The sequence below is a fragment of the Macrobrachium rosenbergii genome, chromosome 42 (assembly GCF_040412425.1).
Source record: "Macrobrachium rosenbergii isolate ZJJX-2024 chromosome 42, ASM4041242v1, whole genome shotgun sequence".
In the NCBI taxonomy this organism is placed as follows: Eukaryota; Metazoa; Arthropoda; class Malacostraca; order Decapoda; family Palaemonidae; genus Macrobrachium; species Macrobrachium rosenbergii.
Window position 1 is genome coordinate 6,094,069 of NC_089782.1, and position 26,979 is coordinate 6,121,047.

The 26,979-nt window shown below is 38.4% G+C and overlaps 2 protein-coding genes across 2 annotated transcripts in view; both read right to left on the bottom strand.

The window, feature by feature from the left end:
* LOC136827890 (angiotensin-converting enzyme-like) overlaps positions 1 to 7,096 on the bottom strand; it is a 47,068-nt gene extending 39,972 nt beyond the window's left edge. The window contains 1 exon segment of the mRNA XM_067085362.1: positions 6,893 to 7,096. Within this exon segment, the coding sequence (XP_066941463.1) occupies positions 6,893 to 7,069 (177 nt within the window). The 5' untranslated portion in view covers positions 7,070 to 7,096.
* Positions 7,097 to 16,138: 9,042 nt separating this feature from the next.
* LOC136827722 (uncharacterized) overlaps positions 16,139 to 26,979 on the bottom strand; it is a 149,604-nt gene continuing 138,763 nt past the window's right edge. The window contains 8 exon segments of the mRNA XM_067085185.1: positions 16,139 to 16,266; positions 16,605 to 16,749; positions 17,116 to 17,143; positions 17,946 to 18,293; positions 18,710 to 18,901; positions 19,164 to 19,224; positions 20,439 to 20,525; positions 20,887 to 21,028. Coding sequence (XP_066941286.1) covers positions 16,168 to 16,266; positions 16,605 to 16,749; positions 17,116 to 17,143; positions 17,946 to 18,293; positions 18,710 to 18,901; positions 19,164 to 19,224; positions 20,439 to 20,525; positions 20,887 to 21,028 — 1,102 coding nt within the window. The 3' untranslated portion in view covers positions 16,139 to 16,167.

Consider the following 26,979-nt stretch of genomic DNA (forward strand, 5'->3'; position numbering starts at 1 on the left):
GTAAATATCATCGGGTTTAACAGTCTGAAATGAGAGAGAGAGAGAGAGAGAGAGAGAGAGAGAGAGAGAGAGAGAGAGAGAGAGAGAGAGAGAGAGAGAGTATTAGCTGAAATGAAATGACTCCTCAGCAGGACAAAATTTGAAAGAACATACGAAAGCATTTCAATAGCGTTAGGGAGCAGTAATATTTCGTCTGTGATTCCTGAAGAAGTGGAAAGTAAAGCCTCAATGAAACAAACTAATTTACTCAGAATCCAAAAAAAGAAACAAAAAGTCATTAGAATGATTTATACTTCGCACCAGCCGGAATGAAACTGTAATTCTGTGTAATTATGATGCTTGTTTACTAATCTAGTGACAGTCTTGGCCTTGTTGGTCCTTTTCCTTTTAATGTTTGTGGTTGGATTGTTTCGCCTTAGAACGTCTTTAAAAATAGCGCTATTTAAAGCAAGAACCAATTTCATTGACCTCGGCATTAGAAAAGTTCGTAAACTTAGTCCTTCGAAGGTTCTGTTGTCTTCACGGAATCCTCTGATAACACTGCAGGCAATGCAATACACCGAATAATTCCAGTTCACAGAAGTACGTTGTGTCCTTAGCTATGATCAAGTACATGGCGTCATGTATAGGAGCTTCGTTCACCTATATAGTCTGAACTGCAGGAGTTGGAGCGCAAAGGAAATTTCCTTGGGCTTTTAACCAGACCAGTTTTCTTGCAAAGTATCCTCTTAAACTTCTTAGAATTCACAGGTCCTAAATCAAAGATTTTCTTTATCTTTCTTTTTTTTTTAAATACACGGGATCTATATTTAAGTAAGGTCCTCCCTTCTTCCGGAAGGCATACGTCAAGGCGTGCAATTATGTGCGCTGTAAAAAGACGCTAAACATAGAACAACACATTGGTGCTGAACGAAAGATTGCGCATCTGTTGTAAAATCAAGATGAGTTGCCCTTCCACAGGTATTCATTACTCTTCCCTAAAGCTCTCTGTGTGATTTCTTTCTGCAACATATATTGTGATTAACATCACGCCCGAATAAAGAATTGCCCATACACGAAGAAAGCTAAAAAGTCGGTGTTTAAAAACTTACTTTGTTTACAGTTTCTTCTTAACGAAGAGAAATTATAAACATCGTAGCAGCGAAAATGTAGTTATCTGTTATCAAATATTCCTGCTGCTGTTTTTCTTGTCGTTCGCTGTACCGAAGGAGATCGGAAAATACGCAGGTGGGCAATAGGGTGGGTCAGTTTTAGGGTGTGTTGTGTTGCGAGGGCTCAACACAGAACCCATAGCAGTGGAAGTCGGTTGTAATGAAGGAAGGCTACTTCGCAGAACACAAAGAGAATATGTAGATTATAATATATATATATATATATATATATATATATATATATATATATATATATATATATATAAAGTAGACTATATATATATATGCATAATAGACTGTATATATATATATATATATATATATATATATATATATATATATATATATATATATATATACATATACTGCATATAATTTATATATATCTGTGTGTGTGATATGCATGTGCCTGAAATAGCAGTTATGCGTACCTCTAAGTAAACAAAGATATTCGTGTATCACGTACATAAGCTTGAGACTGCATGTAAGTGTTTGTACGTAAATGCCTATGTATCATCATTTTTTCATAAGGCAGAGAAATTATTTATTTGTGTTCTAGTAACTGATGAGCCCAGTATGAGAACAAATGAGACTGGTTGCAGGAAGTGTCTGATTAGCTATCCAAAGTTGGATAGCTAATCGTCTTCATTTTTTTTTAAATGGAGGTTTCGCCATGGTCCTTACTTAGTATCACAAAACATTAGAACCCGTATTTTGTTAAGGGGTCGCCATGTTTCGGTTCCCAGTTCCGGAGGCCCTCCACTTCTTGAGCAGCACAGCTGTACTGTACAACAGACTCCCTGCAAGTTGTGGAAGCTGAAGCTCTTGAGTATGAAGCCAGTTTCTGGTGCTGTTTGCAAGGGGCATCACAGGTGCTTTCACTGGTAAGATTTATTTTTCAACAAGTTTATGAATCTGTATTTATCTGTTTGTTAATTTGATTCTCGATCGCTTTCTGGATCTGCATTTTATTAATGATTATATAGGTTTTGTTTTCTCTCGTCGCCACTGTTACAAGCGCTCTCATCAGTCATTGGAACCTTTTTTATTAAATTAGCAATTGGCCTTTCCGCGTGTTCCTGATGGAAGTGTGTGATTTATGCATAATAGTAAACGACAATAATTAGGAATCTCATCGTGCTCTCCGATTATGTTTCCTTAACCTTGCGTCTTGCGCACAATCACTAGAAACACTCATCATTTCCCTAAATATTACTGCTTTTTCACTGTCGTAGAGAGAGAGAGAGAGAGAGAGAGAGAGAGAGAGAGAGAGAGAGAGAGAGAGAGAGAGAGAGAGATCCTCTGTCAATAATGTCATTTGCATAATCGGTTGTTCATCTGCGTGTTCTCCTCAAACACCTCCTAATTACACCGGGTTTGACTCTGTATAAGAGGGAGGAAACTCTCTTCCTCTCTCTCGCCTTCCTACCTCGACCTGCAACAAGTCAATACTCAGGCCATCAGAGATATAGTGGAATTTTAAGGATTAAGGATGAGCGATTATACTGTTCCTTTCCTTGTTCGTTTCCGGTATCGAACGCAGGCCTACTGACTCATGAGGAAAATGCGTTGACACTTGCAATACGAGGCCAGAGTGAAGAGAGAGAGAGAGAGAGAGAGAGAGAGAGAGAGAGAGAGAGAGAGAGAGAGAGAGAGAGAACTGCAACGTACTACGACAGGGATGATCTACACAGGGAGAATGAAGATAGGAGAGCGTATTAGTAGGAAGAGCTGACCGCGATGTTCAGTGAGAAGTTTGATGTTCTTTTGTTATCATCAGAAACTTACGTACCATCACCCTTCAAAAGACTGACCCACGACATTAATTAATACAGATTTGTGTTGTCTCGTAGACGTACAACTATTCAGTTCAGGTTGTAAGTTAAATCATGCTTCTTAACTAAGATGAGAAAACATAATTGAGGCCATACTCTGAGAAATCGATGGACCCGATAACGAGAGAGAGAGAGACTCTACCATTTATTTAATGGACCTTCAGCATAAGAAAACAAGAGGCAAAAGGACGCTTAAGCAAAAACAGAAAATCCAGGATGATATGAGACGGCAACACCCCGTCATTCTTAAGGAGAATTAATTAAAAGGCATCGAAGGAAGCATCTGCATTTCCGCAATTAAGGCTTCGCTTCATGTAGGATGAGTGTGATAAGAATGAAAAAGGTTTAAGGGACCTCTAATCAGCGTACAGCTGACTATGGATTCCACGGAAGAAAAGCTCAATGAAAATTGCCATAATTTGCTATATTTTCAGGTTTATACATACACACACACACATATATATATGTGTGTGTATATATATATATATATATATATATATATATATATATATATATATATATATATATATATATATATATATATATATATATATATATATACTGTATATGTGTGTCTGTGTGTCAGAATATCAGCCTAGTCTCCATGACTGAATGATCTTGTGAAATTCAAAGATTGTTCGTGATTTTAAACACAAGAAGAGTGTAGGATGCAAGTCGTTTGAAACCATTCTTTTCATGACAAAACTAAAAGCTTTCTCTCTCTCTCTCTCTCTCTCTCTCTCTCTCTCTCTCTCTCTCTCTCTCTCTCTCTCTCTCTCTCTCTCGTATGTTTAGGCACAGATAACAGTAAATGAAAATCCAATTATATTTTTTGGCATTATTCGTTCTAAATACTTAATCCACCATGAAAAAAGTAATGTGGCACCTCATTAAGCTACAGGCCGATGAAGTCTGCATTTAGGAAGTTTTATATGACACACTGAGTGTTACACACGGAAACAATGGAACTTCGCTGTTTTGTTGCTCTGGTCTGCACGTTGAGTTTTCACCAGAAATAGAAAATATACAACAGAAGATTTGATCTCATTATATCTCTAGGAAACTAGATATCTTTAAGAGAGCTTATTCAATCAATAACTATGTAGTGAGAACATTCTAGTTGATAGGAGGAATGAGTATGTATATTGGTTGTTGCAGTTTGTGTGTGTGCAGGTGTGTGGAAGAGTACAGTTGCATTTCTTGCTGCATGAACAAAGTCTGGGCAAACGTCCAGGTTGTTCCTTTTGTTGCGGCGTCAGAACACAGACAGAAATATACATTAACATTATCATTTTTGGGGAAGAGTCTGATGTTGTACGTGCTGACGTACGCATGCGCGCGAACGCACTTAGACATCAAGAAAACATTATACTTCATACAGCAGTCATTTTAGACCTTTATAGCAAAAGTCAACATTTCTCAAAACATACACAAATCATTGTAAGAACAACAAAATAGGAGCGCTCATGGCGGGCCTTTTGAAACCTCTTCATTTACGGTAGATTTCCCATGCGTGCAGATTCACGTTAGAGTGTGTACTTAAGCCTGCGGGCACTGATCGCTTGCCTTTGATTAACATGACAAGACAGGTTGTTATGACGGTTATGCAGTAGGTGATAAATAATGAAGTTGTTGTATTGCACTTTGAAGCACTTCCGCAATTTACGAAGGCTCATGAGGACGAAGGCATTGATGATGCTGCTACCACTGGAAGTTGGGAGAAATGAAACATCGAACACGAAGGAAACCCAGCAAAGCTGACGCTCGCCATGGTACCACTGGGCCACTGGCAACCTCACGTTTTACTCTGCCTTTCAAACTGGATAAGAAGAATTACATTTACGTCGCACCGAAATGCCTTGTTTTCCCCTGTCCTTTTGTTCTGGCAATATTAGTGGCAACAGTAATAATGGTGATAGTACATGTATAAATAAATATTTGTTTATGAAATTATTCTAATCCATTTAAAACATGTATATGACGTTGCTGTAGATTGTCTTACATCCAGTTTGAAGTCTGATGCGCTTGTATCTCGCGCTACATCATTTTCACTTAATTCTGTTCATATACAATATAAATGTACCGACATATAACTCATACTCAGATCCATACACATGCACATATGCATTTAATTTTATATATATCTGATTGTCATGGTTCGTTGTATATAACATGAAATGTTGCAAGATCCCCAGGTATGATCGCAACTTGATTTACAGTGAATAATAATAATAATAATAATAATAATAATAATAATAATAATAATAATAATAAATAAATAAATAAATAAATAAATAAAGGTATTCTTTCATTATCACACCAAAAACATTTAAAATATACATGTGAAGAGTACTAGTATTTATCCACATATTTTTGTTTAATAATGAATGATGATCATTGCCAGGCAGTGTTGCCAGTCTGTCTAGATGGAAAAAGGAGTGTCGGCTGGTATTTTCTTGCCTTAGAAATGAACCACATAAATACCAGTTATCACAGAAACGAGGCCTGTACGTCGATATTCTTTCTCCATAAGACAATCTCTCTCTCTCTCTCTCTCTCTCTCTCTCTCTCTCTCTCTCTCTCTCTTTAACATTTTTATTTTCAATTGTGTACGCTGTGAACCAGACATACACTAAGCCGTGTCTAGAAGGAATAATATTCGGAAGCTTCTTGAACAGGGGTCCCAGGGCACGCAACGCGCCGAAGACAGGCAGTGTGATTCTCCTAACCTTGCCCCAGGCAACTGTGAGAAAAGGATGCCACGAATGTGGGCAGGGTAAGGTCAAGAGGAGCAGGAGTAGGGGAGAGAGAGAGAGAGAGAGAGAGAGAGAGAGAGAGAGAGAGAGAGAAGGATGCTTTGCGATGAGCAAGAACGGGAAGTTGTTTGTTGTTTACGGTACAGTCAGAAAAAGCGCAGCGTTTGTGCGAGCCATTGCGTTTATAAGGATATTTATTCAGTTTGAAAGAAATCTCGAAATGGTTTTGCACTGGAAATGTGCAGCTGAGCTGAACGGAAAAAGACGAGATTAAAAGTTCACTGGTGATTAGTAAGTGTCTGGGTAATGGTTGAATGGTTCTCAGCGTAGTTACGTAGCTCCCTCGTTCACTTTTTTTTCTTTTCTTTTTTTACGTCACGGGCCTGACTCTTTTGTCCCTGGAGTCAGTTATTTCAGTTCACGGCTCTAAGAAGGTATGCGGGGAGGGGGTTATGATTATGAGGATTTGGCATATAGGAAGAGGAAACAGCGGAGGGAAATATTTTGTTTAGAAGAGAGAGAGAGAGAGAGAGAACGACCGCTCGAAAAAGACGAAAACAAGAGAGCGTTTGTTTTGAAGAAACTAGAAGGGAACTTCCGTTTATATCAAATAATGAGACAACTTCCTTTAGGCTAACAATATAAAACCTACCTAAAGAAATCAGGAAAAGTTAATGTTGTTTGTAAGAAACAAAAAGCAATAAAACTTCGCGAAAACTGAACTGAAAAATTGGTTCGGCCAGAGCCAATTTAGATCGATGGCGTTCGTTGACATGGTATGCTTATTATTACTGGTTCCGTATTGATGTAAATTTGATTAATTGCTTTTGCTGCCATGCGTGTGAAATACCCCACAAATTGTTGGTTATGACGTAGGTACAGCAACACTGGAAGCAACAAGAGATAGCAACCATGTTTCCAGTCTCACTTTCGATTACTGAAAATTTTACATTTGTTTTTCCTCTTATATTTCGTTAGGTGCTTCTCCTCCGCGGAACCTGTTTGAGAGCCATGTCGACAAACAAACGAATAACGACGTTCTCATGAGGTCTCTTGGCTTCTTTGGAATCTCACAGGGGTTGAACGGGAGTGTTAATAATATTAAATAAGAAACATCATTCTAAGTTGCACGTCTCACGGCACCACTCACCTCTATGCCTTTTTCGGAAAAGATGGCAGCTTTCGAGGCACTGAACTGGCAACACACTACCAAGAACATCGCCGAGAGAATCATTTTCTTCGTCGTCAGTCGAAGCAGAGAGCCTCCCACACAGGAGAACACCGCCGCCTCCTCCTTCCGTGGTTGCACTGAAACACCCGCCAGCATCCTTGATAGCACTAACGCTGCTCGGCGTCCTCCACTCCTATATATAATCTGACCAGGGCTCGGGGTTGCAGCCTTCTACTGCCAGTCCTTTGCGCACAAGGTCCAGCGTTTTAAATAGTGACTAACGTTTATATCCAGTAAGGTTCGGCGTTGATGTCTGGGCTCGAAAGATGTTCTGTGACGTTCCTCAAGTTGCTTTTCTAAATCGTTTCATGAGAGGGATGGAAATTTATTTGTTTTATCCTGAAATCGTTTAGAATTAATTAATTATATATAGCTTGTGGACTAAGAAAAATTTATTTCTTTGTCTAATGCAGCGAAACTGACGAGTGAAACGGACTGCGTGTTTGTTATGAGGAGGAAATATAAAGAGCGTTAATTGACCTTGAGAAGCTACTCACAGCTTCAATTTAGGCTGATTCGCGTAAACTGCAACATTAGAGTTGCTCAAATGGTTGACGTAATGATAAAACAAGTTCGGCTTAAGTACTTATTCCTGGGTAGGTTTCCCTATAAAAAAAAAACAAAACAAAGTTTGCAGACCTTTGGTCCTACTGTTAGGGAACCAGGACAAAAAAAAAATTGTTTTTGCTGTAAGGGAGAGAGACCCAGAAAGAAACTCTCAATTAAAAAGACTTCGATGAAAAAATGCTGCCGCAACCAGTACGCTAATATTTCGGGTGGAGTCTCTCCTAAACAGGACACATCTTGAAAAAAAAACGTTTCTTATTGTGCTCATTAAACTGGACATTCTTTTTCAGAGTTCGTGTGCCATCGTGCGTGGAAATAACTCCTGGTCCTCGTGCAGAAATTGCTGTTATTATCATTATTATCAGTACCAGGGAATGACAGAAGGTGAAACCAAATTAAAAGAGCATTCTTTCAGCATTGCTGAAATCATTTCTGTGCAGCATTTTGGAGGGTCATTTTACTTCCTTGGCTAAGTTGTGCGACCATGCCGCGTGACATAACCTTAGTGATCACAGTCCAGCTGCCTTGAAGTTTTGCTAAACTACAGCTAGTCAACAGCAGAGAAGTTTTCCCCGTGACTCACACATGCTCTGGTCTTTCTTTCCTCGAGCTCTTCGCGAATTCGTCCTTGGCACTTGAATTTGATATTGTTAAACTGCGTTATAGTTTTCCACATATTTAGCTTTACTTCATGCAAACCACCAGCTACTGTATTACCATCAACGTGGTGGTTCCTTCACACGCTGAATATCTCATAAGGTATTGATTAATGAAAGAGATTCGTTAGTTTCGAAGTCAAAAGCTTCCTCAGATGAGCTATTTTGATGCCTCCTAATCCCTCCCAGCATATTTAGTGCAGCAGATAAGTAGAAAAATACTTCAGTTTGTGATACAAGCAGGAATTTTGGCACAAGTGCTCATTTTAACCCCTTTTTTGAAAAATCTGGGTGTCCACGCAAAATTTCAATATGGCCGCCACTTTTCTAGATGGCCGCTAGTTGTTTCGATTTCTGACACTTTGAGTAAATCATTGTTGAAGTAAATACATCAATCATTATTCAGATAATGTCTTCCTGGGTAGAGGAGTTAATTGAAGGTATCACCAGGGTTCCTACTATTATATTTACCATTGTGGTAAAGATTGCGTACAAAATGGCCACCATGAAACATTTTGCTTGATAACTCTGCAACTACGAAAGATAGAGACATGAAATTTTTATCTATGCCTACATTTATGATGCCAGAAAATCTGTTTCTAGCATTTCTAATGGGCTATTGTTAATATTACATCTTGGAAAGGGACTGCATAATGCTACTGAAAAGTATACAAGCACAAGACTATAACGGAGTACAATAACAAAGTATTTTATCTGTGTTCGAGCACTGTCTCAATGTCTTTTTTAAGCCTGAAATGAACGTAAGATTTTAAAGATGCGTGGTGTCACCCTTTAGTGTGACGAAATTCTCATTCAGATATATCTGAATCATCATTTGCAACATTATAGTTACACCTCACGTTATGATTACACCTCACATTTGCAGCCATACAAAGCTGTGCATGTAAGCCCAAGCCTGTAGCATTTGCACCTGCCATGGCAACCAGGCTTGCAGCCACATTTGTAATGGGGGAGTTGGCTGTCCAGAAGACTTTCCAGTCTTCACCTATCTTTTCCCAACCCGTCAGCTGGACTCTGTGCTTCTGGCTGGTGCAGAATTGCCTGACCCCATACACAACCTGCCTGGTATGCTGAACGTTCGGTGTGCTGAAGCAGCGTTGCTCTGGTTGGAGGGATGTCTTCATGTGGTCTCTGCTTTCTGGCAAACAAGTCAAGTCTGGCCTCATCCACATTGTCAACAGTGCTTGACCTGTCATACATGAGGACCACAAACTTCTCCAGAATCTTCAAATCACCATCTTCAATGGTTGGTGGGTACTTGCTGGGTTTGGAAAAAACTGGAGTGGCCTCTGGAAAAATGTCCCATGTCTGCCATGCTGTTTTCTTTCCTTTTCTTTCCTTCTGTTTTGAGAAGCAGTTGTACTGCAGGAACTGAGCAATAGCCAGGTCTGACTTTGATGAGCCAAACTAAAGCTGTGACTTTATGTCTGCTCCATGTTCGACCATACTGGTGAACTGGAGCAGACTTTGAGGTATAGCATCATTGATGAATCCTTCACCAAAGGTGCCGTCAACCCTGAACTGATGATCCAGAGTATGCTTCCTCAGTATCTTTGCTACTTCAGCAATCACAAGTGTATCTGAGTAGTCAGATGCCTGAGATAAGGCTGAAGCTACATCTTTCTGCCAGGCAAGTAGCACACTTCTTCCTTTCTTGTGTGCTTCTAATTCAGGGATGTCTGCTAACAATTTGTCCTTTAATCTTGTTGTATTTGCAGTGGGTGAGGCAATGCTCAATTGTTCCAGGCCCTGCTGGTATAATTGGACTATGGCAGGGCTATCCGAACTCAAGCTGGTTTCAATAATATAATTAACCAGCTCTGATAGAACCAGTGGATATACACTGTAAAAGCCAGTGAGATATACAAGATGGTATTTCAGCTCTTGTGCAATTGCATCACCTGCTCCTAGTTTTGTCAATAATTTACCATCATTAAGTGTGTGAGCGTACTCATGTAGTCTCCTGTTGAGATTCATGGTCATTACTTGTCAAAGATCTGATACAGGTGCCACATTTTCACAAAAAATTCATGCTTCATTATCATGTTTTCCTATGGTTCACTACCTTCAACTGTAGATCTTCGCTTTCTTGCACAATCAAGTTTTGCATTATTAAACATGACCCTACAACTCTTGTGGTTTTTTTGCCATGTTTTGTCACAGTGTTGTCCCTGTGCCACTGCCTTCATCCAGCCTTGCTGGGTCAAAGTTAAACGGCATTTCACCAGTCTCCTGGAACAATGGCACGTTGGTTGAAATTATTACATAACCATCATGTTCAGGATTATGATGTACAGAGGCCAGGGGTGAAGTTAGACCTTCATTTTTCTTGTCTTCCTGGCAAAGGCAACATTTGCTCCAGTCGGTCTTCCTTTTGTCTGTGATTGAATTTACACTTGCCATTGTGAGCTCTTTGCTATGGCTGAGGGGCTATCCTTTTACCACCTTAATCTGATATGCACATTGATGTTTGGATACAACTATAGGTTCGGTCACCCTACACCTAGCCCGATCATTCATCCAGTGTCATTTAAGTCCCGTGTGATCGTACACCATCCAGGTAATTACATGAAGAAGCCATGTAGAGCCCCATTTACCTTGGCTCGGCTCTCCCACTCTGGCACCTCCTGTCAATTCAGGTGTGGCTGTCTAACTACATCTACCAACTGTATATATACTTTCTACCAGCTAATTGATATGGGGCTATTAGACAGCATTTGGGACACTAAACTACTAAACTACACTAAAGTAAAGCTAGGAACAGCGTAAGTAAAGCAAGATTAGCTGACACTGAACCCCACGCTGAGTTACACAGCAGTGAAGCCACCAATGTGGCCTGGTTGTGCGCTGTCATTCACTCTTTTAAACGTAATGATAAAACCACCACCTAAATTATATATAGACTTGCAAATTATTATACTGAACAGGAAGACATCGTTCCATACCTACTGAATCCTGAGACGCGATTTATTAAGGTTTTTGGCTGCCGTATTGAATGCCATCTGCCTTTATATATGCTATATGAAATCTTTAACAGCAATACATTTTAATTTTGCTTGGTGACTCTGCCTAAAATGTGTATAACCAAAACAAATGCATAAAAACATGAGCAGGGCACATGAGTCCCATGTTAAAACCTTGACTGGCGACAATCTTTAAAAACGGCAGCCATTTTGGAATTTTGAATGGATACCCAGTAATTTTCAAAAAGTGGCCTATGGAGAAAATATACCAGATTTCATGCTTGTATCATCAGCTGAAGTATTTCAGGGAAAAAATTATTTTATCTGCTGCACTAATTTTTTAGAAGCTTGAATTTCAAGTCAATGGCTCTTGTGGCTTGTTCCTTAGGAATAGGGCTCATTTTCTGAATAATAATAATAATAATAATAATAATAATAATAATAATAATAATAATAATAATAATAATAATTGATTGACTTCGCCTCTGACAGTGTGGAAATTTAAGAATCTGATTACATGAGAAGAACGAACACAGCCGGTGGGGTTTCTTTCCAACCAGCACGTCGGAAAAATCCTATGTCGCGTCACATCACAAGATTCACGAATTTGGATTCGCTTAATTTTCTACAGTGCTATTAACCATGCAAACTTATGACTTAGGATAACTGAGGAAAATAATGTTTTATAATGTATCCATTATCAAACAGAAATCGGAAACTTTGTCGATATGGTGTTTGTTCCGTATGTTTTGTTACCTAAGTTAGGTCAGGTGGGTTGTTTCTATTTGTAAGATGAGTATTATAGATCTGCCTAATTTAATCTTTCCTTGTTTGGTCTGTGTCATAAAATGATGCATGTTTTAAATGACGTATGATGAATTAACTGTGGAAAGAGTATTTAATATGAAATGTGATAATCGAACAAGAAAAATATTTTCATTTGTATACGAAATTATGAATATATTTCCACAAAATCCAGGTTTGGTAAAGGGAAAGACTCCATTTATGCAGTATTCTTCAATTAAACAACATTGGCCTCCTCCATGCATAAATAAAGCACAGAGAGCTTCATTTATTCCGTGTTATATAGGGCATAGAAAGTTTGTGCTCGAGTGACATGAGAAGGGCCTTTATAGTGACAAACGGGGCTAAGATCTGCTGCTTTGTTCCTCACACAGACATTTTCTGCTTTAAAAGAAGTCTGGACATCATTCGTAGCGCATTAGACATACGAAGCTTGCTTACGTGTAGCTGATACCAGAGGGAATTGAGATTTGCCCCGGGATTATTTCAAGTCAGCACCGCAAAGTAACCGATAGCTGCTCCAAATCTGCGAGGTGCTAAATCATGGACCAAAAAATTACAGCAGTAGGATATTTATGTACTCTCTTATTTTTCATGAGCTAAGACTGACTGAACTAGAAAAGTACGGCCCTTTCCTAGCCCAGGCTCGAATGACACAAGAGAAAGTAATCGTTCAAGGGAGGGACGTTTTATTGCTTTTCCATTAAAAATTCTCACGAATATTTTCTCACTCGATTTTCAAGATAAAATCTTCTCGTTCAAAGACAAGAAAACTTTAGAAGGATGATTTATCTATCCTTAACGGTTTAGAAATTTCCCAGAATGTCTAAAAGACTTTTTCTGCAAAGTAGTTATTAATATAATCATAACTGATTTTTTGATGTTGTATATCACAACAGTAGATTTAGTTACTGGAAGTCCATTGCCTTGGAAAAATCCGAGCATATTCAAAACTAAACAGCGTTAAGGGAATTCGATTAATACCACTGACAGTCTTGAATGAAGTGACTGAGAACTTTTAAAAAAACTACTTTTTAACATTATCAAGGTCCTTGGAAGAACGTAATGATAGAACTTTCTCTCTCTCTCTCTCTCTCTCTCTCTCTCTCTCTCTCTCTCTCTCTCTCTCTCTCTCTCTCTCTGTTTGATATATACAAATACATGTGCTATATAGACTGAAGGGACCAATAGAATATGTAGGGTAAATAAGTGGCTCACGAATAAACACGTGAAATCTATTACCCGTCCTGGCGTCGCTGGAGAGAAGAGACATGACGAGGCAAATTGATACTTATTGCAACGAAGTACCGTAACACGTCTCGGGAACAATGGGACGATGCAGGAGAAAGTAATTAAGAAATATCTTGTTAATGACATTCCAATTTAGATTCAGTTGAGAAAGAAGCAGCACAGCGAAGGTTACGGGAGAATGTGAGGCTCGTTGTTGTTGGTGTCACAGCAAACTCAGAATCGGCTTGTTGCGATGTGCCCCATGTAGCTGCGGGTTTCGGTCCCCGGATGACATGTGGCCCTCATTTGTGTTTAGGACCTTTGATAGGATGGGCAAAAGCTAATCAGCAAATATTCTTATCCGGAGATTGTGTACTTAAACAGTTTACCAGCGGTCGTATAAACGCTTACTTGGGCGTGTATGTTTGTGTGTGTGTGTGCATGACTATCCTCGTTTGTTGTTCAAGATAACAAGATTTGCTGAGCCAACGTGTTTCAGCTGATATTGTATGAGTCTGCTAATAAAATATCTTTCCAATGTGACTGGCAGTTATTCATTAAAAGATACCTGGGTATACGAAAGAGAACTGAACCTCTGAGGGAAAGGATGTATTTTCATGTCATTCGATCGCTGCGAGCGTCGCAACATGACTAATGTTACTTAAATGATTCCCGCAGACCGAAGCTTTATTGCATAGGTCATCACAATGGCCCCGAAGAAAGGAAGACAATGCTCCAATTTTTCCTTCATCGGGTTTCCCTTTTCCCTTCCGATCTTGTAGCCTTCAAGCCCTTGCTGTATAGGTCAGCATTTCTCGTTTCGTGTTTTGTTCATTCTTGGTCTTCTTCCCGAACCATTCCCTGTGGATGCGACACATACGCCTTTCATTCCTGCCTCTTTTCTTTAAATCTTTTTTTTATATTCCAGATGTTGATTTCGCCCCTTTTTCATAATTGCCGGCATAAATTCCATCTATATATGTCCTATGAAGGCGATTATTCACGATAAAGGTGTAGCAAGGTAAGATTTCTATCCAAAGGTTGGGAAGGTGTGCTTTCCTGCATTATTAAGAATCAAAGCTTTAAATACAGGCCATTCCTGTGTTCTCTTTGAGTTAAGACGTGATTAAAAAGACACTTGAACTTCACAGTCGTAGCTGATCATAGTTTTAAAGTGGTCCACATACTTTACTGGGCGCCTTTAAAGTCTATTGATTCTTCCCATGCAAATCTGTACGCATTTAGTCTTCTAATGAGCAGACTATATCATTATATAATCATTATATAATCAATAATCGAACGATCGATTTCTTCCTATGATTCTTCAGTTCCTGGTCACCATCATCCTCAGACGCACAACAATAGCCTAATGGTTCTGCCTAATGGTTCTGTAGCCACTATTGGCGGAATAAGAGAGTAGGTTATGCAATAAAATGATTGATAAAATAGATGGAAATAGGCTTCTGCGATACATATTCACAATTTTGTTCGTGTATGTTTGGGTTGATTTAAATGTCAATTTTAATTATTCACCTTATCTCAGTCTTGTTTCCCTCATGATGCAATAACATTACAAACAAACTTCGTGCATTAGTTTCCAGACTGAGAACTTGGGATTGTATTCGTGACTGTTCAGACCTATCTTTTGATGGTGCCAGTGTAAGTGCTGCCCCTCCTCGCTCAAAAGAGAAAGGTTTCAAAATTCTCTGTTTAGGTTTAAGTGGCATGTTCAGAGAAGAGATATAAACAGGTGTCGTAAAATAAAATCGGACATTAACACTGCAAATAAAAGGGAGATAATATCTACATAAAGGTGTGGTTAAACAATCTAATAGTAATAGTATATATAGATAATAATCTTAGGTATCAGGACTTCTCAACCTCGAGCAGCTCACGTATAGTAATCAAGCGGAGCGTTTACATAACCGCCATTGTAAGAGAAAGTTGTTATCACTTAGAGAGAGAAGTATACTTACTTGACATGTGGATATTGAATTGGGTGAAACATTTTGCCCTCAAAAGGTTATAACATATGCCCTCAAACTCAAGTAATTATATTGATTAACGTGAGTTTTATAGTTAATACTCTGACATCTAGATGAATATTTCGCATTTTATTTTGAAGATGAAACAATATGGAACCAAGGTAACACATGTATGTATAACAACAGATCATTTTTCATTGGTTTATTTTGATTACAAGAGTCGGAAAAACTTTCAGTTTCAACATTATGAGCTCAGGCTAGCACATGAAAGAGAGAGAGGAAGAAAAGGAAAACAAGCATTCAAATTCTTTTATGAAATTAAAGAAAGAAAGATTTTTGTTGTATTGCAGCGTAAGTGCTTCGAAATGGATGCTGGCGCGCATGTTGCAATAGTCTGATGATCTGCGAGAACAAGAAGTCATTTTCACAGGCACTGCAAACGAGCACCGCCTGTCGGAAGGGGCGCTTTATATCGCCAGAGCTCGTGATGTATTATCCACGGTCATGAGCAAGGAGCAAAGCGATATCTCGCATCCTGTTGCGATTAGCACAGGGGGAAATGCGCCGTCACGCCCTTTCTGAGGTGAACAGCAGCAACATGATTACCTTTAATATCAACTCATAAGGCAAGTATTCATCACGAGTCACAGATAACTTCATATGGGTAACATGAAAAAACTTTTCGGGAAATATGCGGGCACAACTTTTGCAGTGACAAATGCTTTCGCAGTAAAGAAAACACCTCACCTCTAGACGTAGTCAGGACAGAGTCGACTTTGGTGAAGGGTCATTAATAAGGTAGAATCTATGACCAAGGACTGACGGCATTCAATGCTGCGCATATTTTCTCAAGTCTTTTATACCTTATTTTTCCCATTTTTGATATCTGGCAAAGATTGTTTTTACAAGTTTCTATAAAATAAGACATGATCCTAATGATGATCACAGGACGTATTTCCTTCGGGAAATCATTCTTCCACTTCTTCAGGTTCTTGTTCAGGCGGTTTATCAAACATCCCTTGAGTGATGGCTTCAAGGTCCTTCTGGAAGTTTTCATATTCAACTTCCTGTTGCGAAAAAATAAAAAAAAAAGACTGATTAACTCAATGTTTTACACCTGAAAGCAAAAATTTTTTCCTGTTTCTAAGCTTTGGTTAGGATGATTAACATTATGGTATAATTGTCTGACTGGAAGTAAAATTGTGAGCGACGCCCACTTGAAAGGTAAGCAGCCTCATACCAAACATGGGCTTTTTTGGGAAATGTATCATCATCAACAGTGGCTGCAAGGCACAGACGCATCCTCGATAACCTTTTGACATTTAACATTTGTGCAAAAGTCAAGTTTTATTGGAGTCAAAAGCGCAAAATGTTTTTATCAGTGCTGCCTAGACCAGAGACTCACCATAGCGAGTGAATGAATGTTTGGAAGACACGAGGCGATGTGGGCAGAGACGATGCTGACTGCAGCTTCCTTCGACACAACGCCCACTTCCTCCGGCATGGAGGAGATCACTTCGCCCCAGGTTTCCTCCCGCCGTACGACACTTCTGTCAGTCGACATTGCAAACACATCCAGTTCAGAGGTGCCCGGCCCAAGTTATAACCACATTAGTGATGGGTATATCTGAATAATTGCTATCAGAACTTATTTTACCCCATGCTATTAAAACATTGGCTTTATTTATCTCAATAAAATTGAAATATTTGCATATCGTTGACACGCACGCGCACACCTCCCCCCAACACACATATATATATATATATATATATATATATATATATATATATATATATATATATATATATATATATATATATATATAATATATTATGAATGAAATTTCAGTCAGATAGCGAAATGCACTTAGGGACATTTGATATATATAAACACGGCGAAACAGTGAGTCACCTGCACTGTTTCGCCGTGTTTAGTACTAGCCCCTGGGTGGTCAAATATATTTCGCCGTGTTTAGTACTATCAAATAAGTGCATTTGACTGAAAAAATGACTGATTACGCATAACATATATATACAGGTATATATACATTTGCAAAAATAGTTGATATTTGTCTAATTTTTGTGAATATAAAAAGTCATGCGTGTGTGTGACTAAAATTCATATATATACATATATATATATATATATATATATATATATATATATATATATATATATATATATATATATATATATATATATATATATATTTAACATTGTCCACTCAGTTGTTATACATGTGCGAATGTTTAACTTCGTGAATTTCAATGGATTCCAATAATTTATGATAATCTCAGTCAGTCTGCACCTTTTAATGCAAATCTTACATCTACATTTCTTTGTTTTTTTTTATAATCTTTTAATGCTGAACTGATAGTTTTATATTTGTTATATATGATTATTCAGTAATGAAACTGAAACTGGAACTTCGCTCAGTCGCACACACACACACACACACATGTACACACACACACACACACACACACACACACACACTCTCTTATAAGACTAAGAAAAGGTCTTACTAATCTTCAATGAATCTACATTGAAAATGACTACCAAGAACTCTTGTATTTTGACTTAGGCGTTAATAGTGTCACTAATGACTTGAGGTGAAGACATTGTAATATTAGAAAAGTGATGTACTTGCTTATTTGTTTCAGTTTGTAGGGAAGGTCCAATTCCGACAGGAATTCTAAATATTTTTTTATCCTTTAAGACAAAAAGGAGTCGCAGGCAACAAACCTAAAAAGCATCGTAAAGTGTCGTCGCTGAGAGGGTGCGAAAGCGACAAGTTGTAGAGGTAGGAAAATGTCGTCGAAATTTCACACAAGTTGATGTGGCCATCAAGGCCTCCTCCTCTGGGGCGCGCCTCACACTCACATTCCCTCTGCCATCGCAGCGACGAATCGAGCAGAGAAGGATTCTCCAGCGACGGCTGCGATTTCAGGGACGAGACCTGCGTTCTTGGCGTGAGTGTAGGAGCAGGCTGCAGGGAAGGCTTCGGATGAGACTGCCAGTGCCTGCATACTGTCGACATGGTGTGAACAGCAGCAGCTTTCCAGATGGCTCTCCGCCATTCTGCCCCGAGATCTGAAGCGGTTCTAGGCGTTTATCAATGAGCAATAATTACGCACACACACACACACATATATATATATACATACATACATACATATATATACACACACACACACACACACATATATATATATATATATATATATATATATATATATATATATATATATATATATATATATATATATATAAATATATTCCTTTATGTCTTCAAAAACCTGTATATCATTGGCTTAGACGCATAAGGAATTATTGTAAAAAAGCTTTATCAACTCACTCAAAGTAATTTTTAAAGGTTGCTCTAAAACATGACATTGAAAACATAATGATATTAGGAGCCTTAAAACTACGATTTTCTATTAATTCTCCGATTCTCGCATACTACAAGAGATCAGCATGGCGGCATCTAAGCAAAAGTGATACTTTACAATGATGTCGATAATGGTGGTGATTGATGAGCGTTGCAATGGTGGAGAGAGTAGCCAAGAACGTTGGTGCTGGCTGCAGGTGGACTGGACGAGCTAACAGAGTCAGTTCACATGGAGATTCGTCTGCTACGCCTACAGTTACCACAAGGCGAAAGTCCTCGTGCACCTGGAAACACAATACGATTCGATTTGCTTCCGGTCAGAGATTTCATATCTGAAATGACTGATTTGTAGCGTTATTTACTTAGTTAATCAATGTTTGTTTTAGATCTTGTTAAGTCAGTAAATCTTAGCCTTGGCATTATTTCTAAGACAGTTTGCTGTATACTTCACGATACTGGTTTAGCATAACGCTGAATACTCTCTCTCTCTCTCTCTCTCTCTCTCTCTCTCTCTCTCTCTCTCATACTCTTTACATACTAACTAAGTTTGTCTTTACATTTGGAGAAGCTACGGAAAAAAGTTTTGTTCATAGCTTCTAGCAGTGTTGGTAAAATTGCCGGAGATTCAGCTCCCTGCGGAAAATAAATTGTTATAACGTTATTATGATGCGTCACGATTGCTTTATATATTGACGACTTAACCTATCCACGACCAGTTTTGGCAGATTTATTCATCCAGTACTAAACAATATTATATTAAGAATAGTATATGAACAAACGGAGTGAGCCGTGTTTAGTACTAGTTCCTGGGCGGATCAAATGTCCCCTAAGTGCATTACGCGTGATGACTGAAATTTCATATATATATATATATATATATATATATATATATATATATATATATATATATATATATATATATATATATATATATATATATTTGTAAATGAATATATATCCATGCTTAACAGCCGGACAAATCTCAAGCTGAAACTTCAGGAAATTAATGAAGGTAAATTAAGGGATACGGGACTGAAAAGTGATGACTTTCGCGGCGTTCTCACTCGTATGAATTTAGCGTAAGAAGCAGCTTGACATTTGTCACACAGGTGAGGAACTGACTCTCTCAGTACAATCGGCCTTCAGAGCGACCTCCATAGAAATATCCACAAACAAGACAATCATCGAAGAGACTGCTGGTCAGATATAAGCTAGGTGTCTGAAGAGGCGAAAGAGTGAAAGTCCCTTCCCATATATAAAAACAGTAACATATGTTTGGGTGGATAAGGGTAACGTAATTTTAGTGAAGTTTTTCCAGAAAGACCGACCAGCGATGAGAGTGGGACTGTCTACTAGTCAGTTCAGATTACCCTCATTTTGTGAGGCGTTTGAGGTCCATGCTTTCAACATTAGAAGGGAGTCTGAAACACGCCTGATTCCGTCTTCCCGACGCAAATACTTTCCATATCTATCTCAGCAGTCTTATTGCCCAGCGACACTTATAATGACCTTTGTATTAAGAAGTATAGAAAGGTTTGAGAAAAGTACATGCGTCAACACATGATATGCCAAGAGGGTTCTGAAAAAACCTAGGCAAAGGGCAGGGGAAAAAAGATTTCTGTAGGCCTCTGGACGTCGCCTATGACATACACAGCGAATGTAAATTTGCTAGATATGAAACACAAACCGTCGTACAGGAGGGTAGGATGATGACTGCAGTTTTGTTTGTCTAAAGGAAAAGTCCCGTTTCAGATACACAATGTTTTTGGGTACAACAAACGAATATGTATGCGGCGCTTCTAACACATTCATATACATAAACTCTTACTTAATAGTATACAAATTACCTGAACAACAATCCACCCTCCTTGCTGAATGGCGTTGAGTAATACTGTGGCCAAGTGAGCCACGCCCACCTTCTCCAAAGGATTGACCTGTAAACAATATGTATTTTAGAATTACATTATTTTTTCAATAACTAAATTTCCAAAATAGATTTGACTTTGACTTTGTCTCATGAAATTGTATCATTATTGCTTTTGTGCTGATTCTAAAGAGTAAGGGACCTTTTAACGAAATTCCTGGACATTGCTATCATGATTTTTGCAAAACTGATGGGTAGTTTGGAATATGATTCATATCTTATTCCTCTATATAATTTTCCTCTTTATTTTAATAATTGAAAAGAGAGATTTGACGGCGCGTTTCTGAAGGCAAGTTCGTAATCATGTCCTGAGGGGCAAAGCTGATATGAACAATGAAACAGTTGTTGTTCTGCCAAATGACGCGTCTTACCTTTTGTGCCGTTGTGGGCATAATGACCCTGGTGATGCCTGCCAGACCCCGTGCCTGGGCAGAGGCCAGGACCTCCCCGGCGACATCGCGACCGTAGTCTGACCTCACTAACACGGGATACTTCCGCTCGTCTGACCCCAAGCTTCATGAACGTTATCAATAAGAGGATTAACATTATTTATTTTCTGTTTTATTTCAACGTCGAATTGTGTCCAACATTTTAATTTATACCATTGGCTGCTTAACCTTGTCGATCATGTTTTTTTCACATTATAAGATAGTGTAATATTCACTTCTTTATTGATAATTTGATATTCTTATTTTTGCTCGATGATCCCATAGTTCCATTGACTCAGCTTTTAACCCCATTAATTACTACGGAACTGATATCATGCATAAACATTACCAGTAAAAAACTACAGTCATAATTATAAACTTTACCTTTAAATTTTGTTACACTTTTTCTTTTGTTAAAAACATGTATAATTTACACATCCTGACAAAAAACTGCTGTCCAGAAATATCAAATTTAAAAGAAGTGTAGAATGACAATGATCGAAATGCCAAAGATTTCTGGTGGCAAGCAGATGGGAGACAGAGTAATGAACCATTTAACTCTTCTCCGATGAACTAACCCTGACTGTCCTCTCTAAGAGAGAGACCTCCAGCTTTGTTGGAACAGATCAGCTGGTTGTCTGTTGCCCATGAAATCTATTTCCACTTCTTCTCCACGAAGACTAACGTCATTTGAGCGTTTAACGTGGGAAGGACAATGTGTGCTGTATGTGACTCATATTTCTCCCGGAAAAAGCTTAGTTGCCTTTCTTTTGTTGAGTTCTTTAAATAATTTCTTCACACAGGCTGCAGGTAAAGGGAGGGGCAAAGATATGTTTCTGACAGACGATCTCAACTCGGGGTTTTTCCCTTTCCAGGAAAACTATGGATTAATTCTTTGTAGAAGGTTCTGGTGTACAGCAAGACTTGGTCTTGTTTTACATGAACATTTTACAGCTGGAAAAAGCGTTATAAATGAATGAAGCAATGTCTCTAACATGAAAAAGCTTTAAATTTTTTTGGTGAAATTAATCATTGGATTCATACTGTTATATAACTAGTCTCAAGTGCTTTGGATTTCTATAAAATAATTAAAGACAAAATAATATTATTCATGATTCTGTGGGGTAGATCCTCCAAACGTTCGGGAAAAGGAATGCTCGATAAAAATTTTCAAAGGAACTATTCCAGTATGGATATAGCCATGTTTCGGCAAGCATGGAATAATAATAATGGAAAAATATGCATCACGTCCGGTTACGTCATACAGTATGAAGCGGCGTTCGCAGAAAAATGACGTCATTTCGCCAAGGAGCGCTCGGAAAGGAGGGCTCTTCCTGCTTCTGATTCCATTCCTCTTCTGCTACGCGTTTGTTTGTTGTTTGCTTTCTTTTTCTCAACGATGTCCGTTATCCTCTTATCTGATTTCTACCTGGTTGATGATTTTACATATATGATCTATTCATCTCGAAAAAACAGTACGATGCCAGTCAAACACTTGTCTGAGCTAGGAATGCACCATAACTAAAGCGTCAATCGTTCTTTTCTTTCAATCTCTACTTGTCTCTCAGCGTCTGTATCAAACTCTGCTACTCCTCTTCCCTACTTGCAGTCTGACAATAAGGAGACCTGATTATTATGGGATCGAAATCGCACGTAGGAAGAACAACTTCAGGGAGTATTCCCTTAGACCTGGGATACTCTTGGCAATCGCGTTGCAGGAAATGATAGAAAATAGAACATTGAACGATTTTAAGTAGTAATGATCATAAGAAAGGCAGTGATAAAAAAAAAAGGACGATGAAAAAGAGTAAAGTGCAAAACCCTAGATTTGCTGCTTAACTTATATTTTAATCTCTGCCGCTGCTTCGTCTCTGATTCACGATTCTCACCTTTGTACCAAAGTGTTCCATACCTGGTATTGTTTCAGAAATGTGTTATCTGCTCTGTTGGCTAATGTTTGTTTTTCGCAACTTATGTTGTACAACACAGTGCAAAAAATATTATATTTCGTGGGGTGACCTCTATAGTCTGGCCACTATTTTGTATTCTATTTTTCTGTGCCATTTCTCTTCGCTTACAATCTTGTAATTTGCAACAACTGTTGTGAGGAATTCGGTGATTACAACAACTTTACTATTTGCGAAAAATCGTCACTTTGATGAATTTACAACTTTCTAGTCATACCAAATAGGTATACATGGGAATGATTGTTGAGTTCTTTTTTTCAGGAAGTGGAGTGAAATGAATGAAACACGGACACTGATTGATAAAGTCTCTTTAAAGACAACATTTGCTTTCCATGATTTATAGATTGCTGGATGCAGACGGGGTGATTCAAAAGAAGTATATTCACCATAACAGAAGAGAAAAGGAAGCAATTCCAATCTTTAATGGCTACTTAGTATTTTCTGTTTGTTAGCCAGAAGTTTCGTTAAGGTTCATAAAGTGAGCGAATTCACCTTTATTTTTGCTGAATTTCACCAATCGTATAAACTGTCCTTTATGCTTTCCAAGAATATCTTATCATGCCTACCAAGGAAAGTTTTTATAGCCGCTATGAATATCGTATATTTCTATACTATAATTGTATCATAATATATGTACAGCTTTTCATGTTGACTTTATAATAATTGTGAATTAAGCCTCATCATAACCATACTTCGTATAGTTATTATTATATGAATATTTCATTGTTGTGGCTGTGTCTTTAAGTAAGGATAAATTGGCTACGCAATTACTTTTGAACAAAATTTATCGTGAGGCCAAATCAAGTTTAATGGGATTTTCATGCTCAGTTGATTACGGCTGTCAAGTATCTGTAATGTTACTCGTGGATGTCGAGTAAATTGTCCTGTGCTGTCAAGTACATTAAACAGTACTAAAGCTGCTGTTTGAAGGAAATTTTTATTATCATATAAATCTCACTGAAGCGTCAAGGAAGGTTCTTTAGGCTATGCAAGTTGGACAGGTCGATGCCTAGGAAATGCGCTCGCATGTCAAAGAAGTTAATGACTGCGGCTGCTAAGGTTGGGTGGGAAGTAAAGTGCACTAGAACTGTCATGGTAAATACCCAGTAACTTGGACTGAGTTTGTGTATGCTATGATTGCAGAGTATCAACGTGCACGTGTTCTTGAGGCGCCACGATACCCGTGTAAAATTCCTGAGGTGTTTCATTTCCTTTACTGTTAACCTACAGAGTAGTCTGCCTGACAGTTGCATGGTTATTGTTAGTCATGTCGAGCTGCAATGTGACCTCTAAATCACCACCTTTCTTGTCCCTGGACAATTTGATTTGTTTACTTCTTAACTTCTGCATCAGTCTATATTCACTGACTCTCATCTTCATCTTTATTTTGTCATTTCGCGAGTAGACAGTCTAATCTACTGGAGCTTGATAGCAAGTTGATAGCATTTTTTATTTTTTCATGTGACTGCGAGCATCACAAATATTAGTAACAGGTAAATCGGCAGTTTACAACTTTACTCATCTTCCCATTGGTTCACAGAGATGGCATTGTTCAATGATAAATAAAAAATAAAACAGAAACTGTCTTTTTAGATTCAGTGCCAACCTCAGAAATAAATTTATATAACGGCAGAAAGTGAGCTTGTTTTAATACACACGAAAACAGAGTATAATTGTGGGTTGCTGCAGTGAATAAGTTCCTTATGAAGAATATGAGAGCTGCAGCTCACCGCTTTAATCTAATGACAACATGATGGACAAGTGTAGGAAATCCCTTCACAGAAATAAATACTCTTGGATCTTTGCCATTTAAGCAGGATTATAATACATTCTCTACATGTTGACTTAGGTATTTTTGATCATAAAAGTTGAGAGAGCAGGTAAAAGGACACTATTTACAAGGAAATGTCCGACAGATTAATAAGAAGTAATCTTGATATTATTATTGTCATTTTGTTTTTCATGACAACAAAAATATTACACTCTTTGCAGACATTAGCAAGCTAAAATGTGTTCTTCAAGGACGGCTCTCCTGAGAATAAAATACACAGTTCTTTGTTGCTTTTTTATATAGTTTTTTATTCCCTAGAAATCTGTCCCAAAAGTTTAAAAACCTAACACATTTTTCTTGGAATATTCACTCCAGTCTGTCGTTGATTCCAATTGCCTTGCTGAGGGAGTAGTGGCTTACATTGATTCTAGGCAGTACTACAAGAATGCCATTGTCGGTTTTCTCACGGATGTTTTCTACAACATTCCTCAGGTCAGCTACAAGACCTTCTGTCTGGCCAGTTCTCCCATCTTTTAGAAACAAGTCGTTTCCTCCTCCAAGCACTTTCTCTACTTTTCACTTTGATTTTCTTCACTATCTCGGTTGTCTTCTTTTTTTTCTGCACCTGGCTAAGAATGACTTTTCTCGTATTTTTATTTTTGGCCACAAAATTTGACCCCTGATCTTTTACCAACGAGTCTCCGGATAAGGATGTTTCCTCTTCTGATTCTGAGAGCACAGCAAATCTATTTGATGTGTTTATTCCTTTTGGGGGACAATTATGTTTTCACTCTTCTACCAACTACTCTCTTAAATTCATCATTTTTTTGCTTGTAAGTTTCTTTCTTTGTACCTAGTCTGGTGTTTGTTTCTGTTTCCTTTCTGGTTCTGGTCTTAACTAATTATGTTCTAATCCCCACTATACTCTCTCCGTTTTCTACTACTGTGACGCTCTTCATTTCCTGTTTCTCTCTCCTAAGGTCTATCACTTCTCCTCTTAGGTCTCCAGTTTCCTTTTCCATCCCGTCTTCTCTTCTCTTGTCTTTAAGCTTGTCCTTTGTCAGCTCCTTTAGTTCCTTTGATATTTCTTCTACTTCCTTCCTCAGCTTAGCTATCTCCTGTTCTTGTTGACAGGAGAGACAGACACTGAGACTACCTAGCTTTGATGGGCATGCCTCTTTGTAGTCTACGCACCACTTGTTTACACAGCATTTTGCACATGTGTGCTTTAGTTTTAACTTTTCTTGGGTCATCTCTGTTTGTGTCTTCGTTTCAATATTTCTATCTGAGCTTTAATTCAATATTCTTTCTAATGTGACCAGTTGAAAAGGAAAAAAGGGGTGTGGTTGAATACTCCTGCAGTCTGCATCCTCTTATCCATGGACAGTTTTCCATAGTACGTCGCCAGGATGCCTTTTTTCGCTGTCACACTAACATAAGGTCTCCCTGTTGTTAGACGATCCCATACGTGTCGCAGCTCCCAACTGGGCAACACAGTTTACCTAAGCAAATTATTTTTCGCCAGGAGTGAACAGCAGCATCCCTTAAATTACTAAACATCAAACAGCCACGAACAGCCAGAATCTTATTACCTGACTGCTTCTCCTCCAGCTTTGAAAATCCCCAAGGAGTGGCCACAATGGACACACCAGCAGACCCCATGGGCAGGAAGTTCTACCATCAATGGCACAGAAGCACGTTTGGGGTTTTTAGTAGGCTAGAACTCCAACAAGGCACAAAAGCTCCTCAACCTCAGAGCAGTTTAGCCTTCACTCACAGGGTAGCGGTTGCAGGTGTGGTTACTCATTACACGAAGGAGTGAGCTTAATGGGGCACAGTAGCAACACCCCATTTCTGCATCCCCAGTTGCCGAAGGATCCCTCTCATCCTGGTCTTTAGAAACCTGTAAGCATCTTCCCTGCTGCGTTATTTAAAGAGGTTCCAAAGCCTCTGTCCTGACGCATGAGGTAGCTGTCAGCTCTTTACACTAATCTCATGTATATATACATATATTCATATATATACATACACATATATATACATCTGCATACACACATATATACTATGTAATAAATATATTAATTTTTTTTTTACTTTTTTATTTTATTTTTTATACACCTTTTTTTTTTGTGTTTTTTATTATTTAAATGTAACAGGAGGAAAACGTCGCAATTACAAGATGAAATAATCTGTGAGAGAGAGAGAGGGAGGGAAAGGTGGTAGAATGGCGGTTTGAACGGATGTTAAGTAGAAGGTTTAAGAGAGGTCGCAGCTCAGGCCTCAAGGGACGCTGCAAAA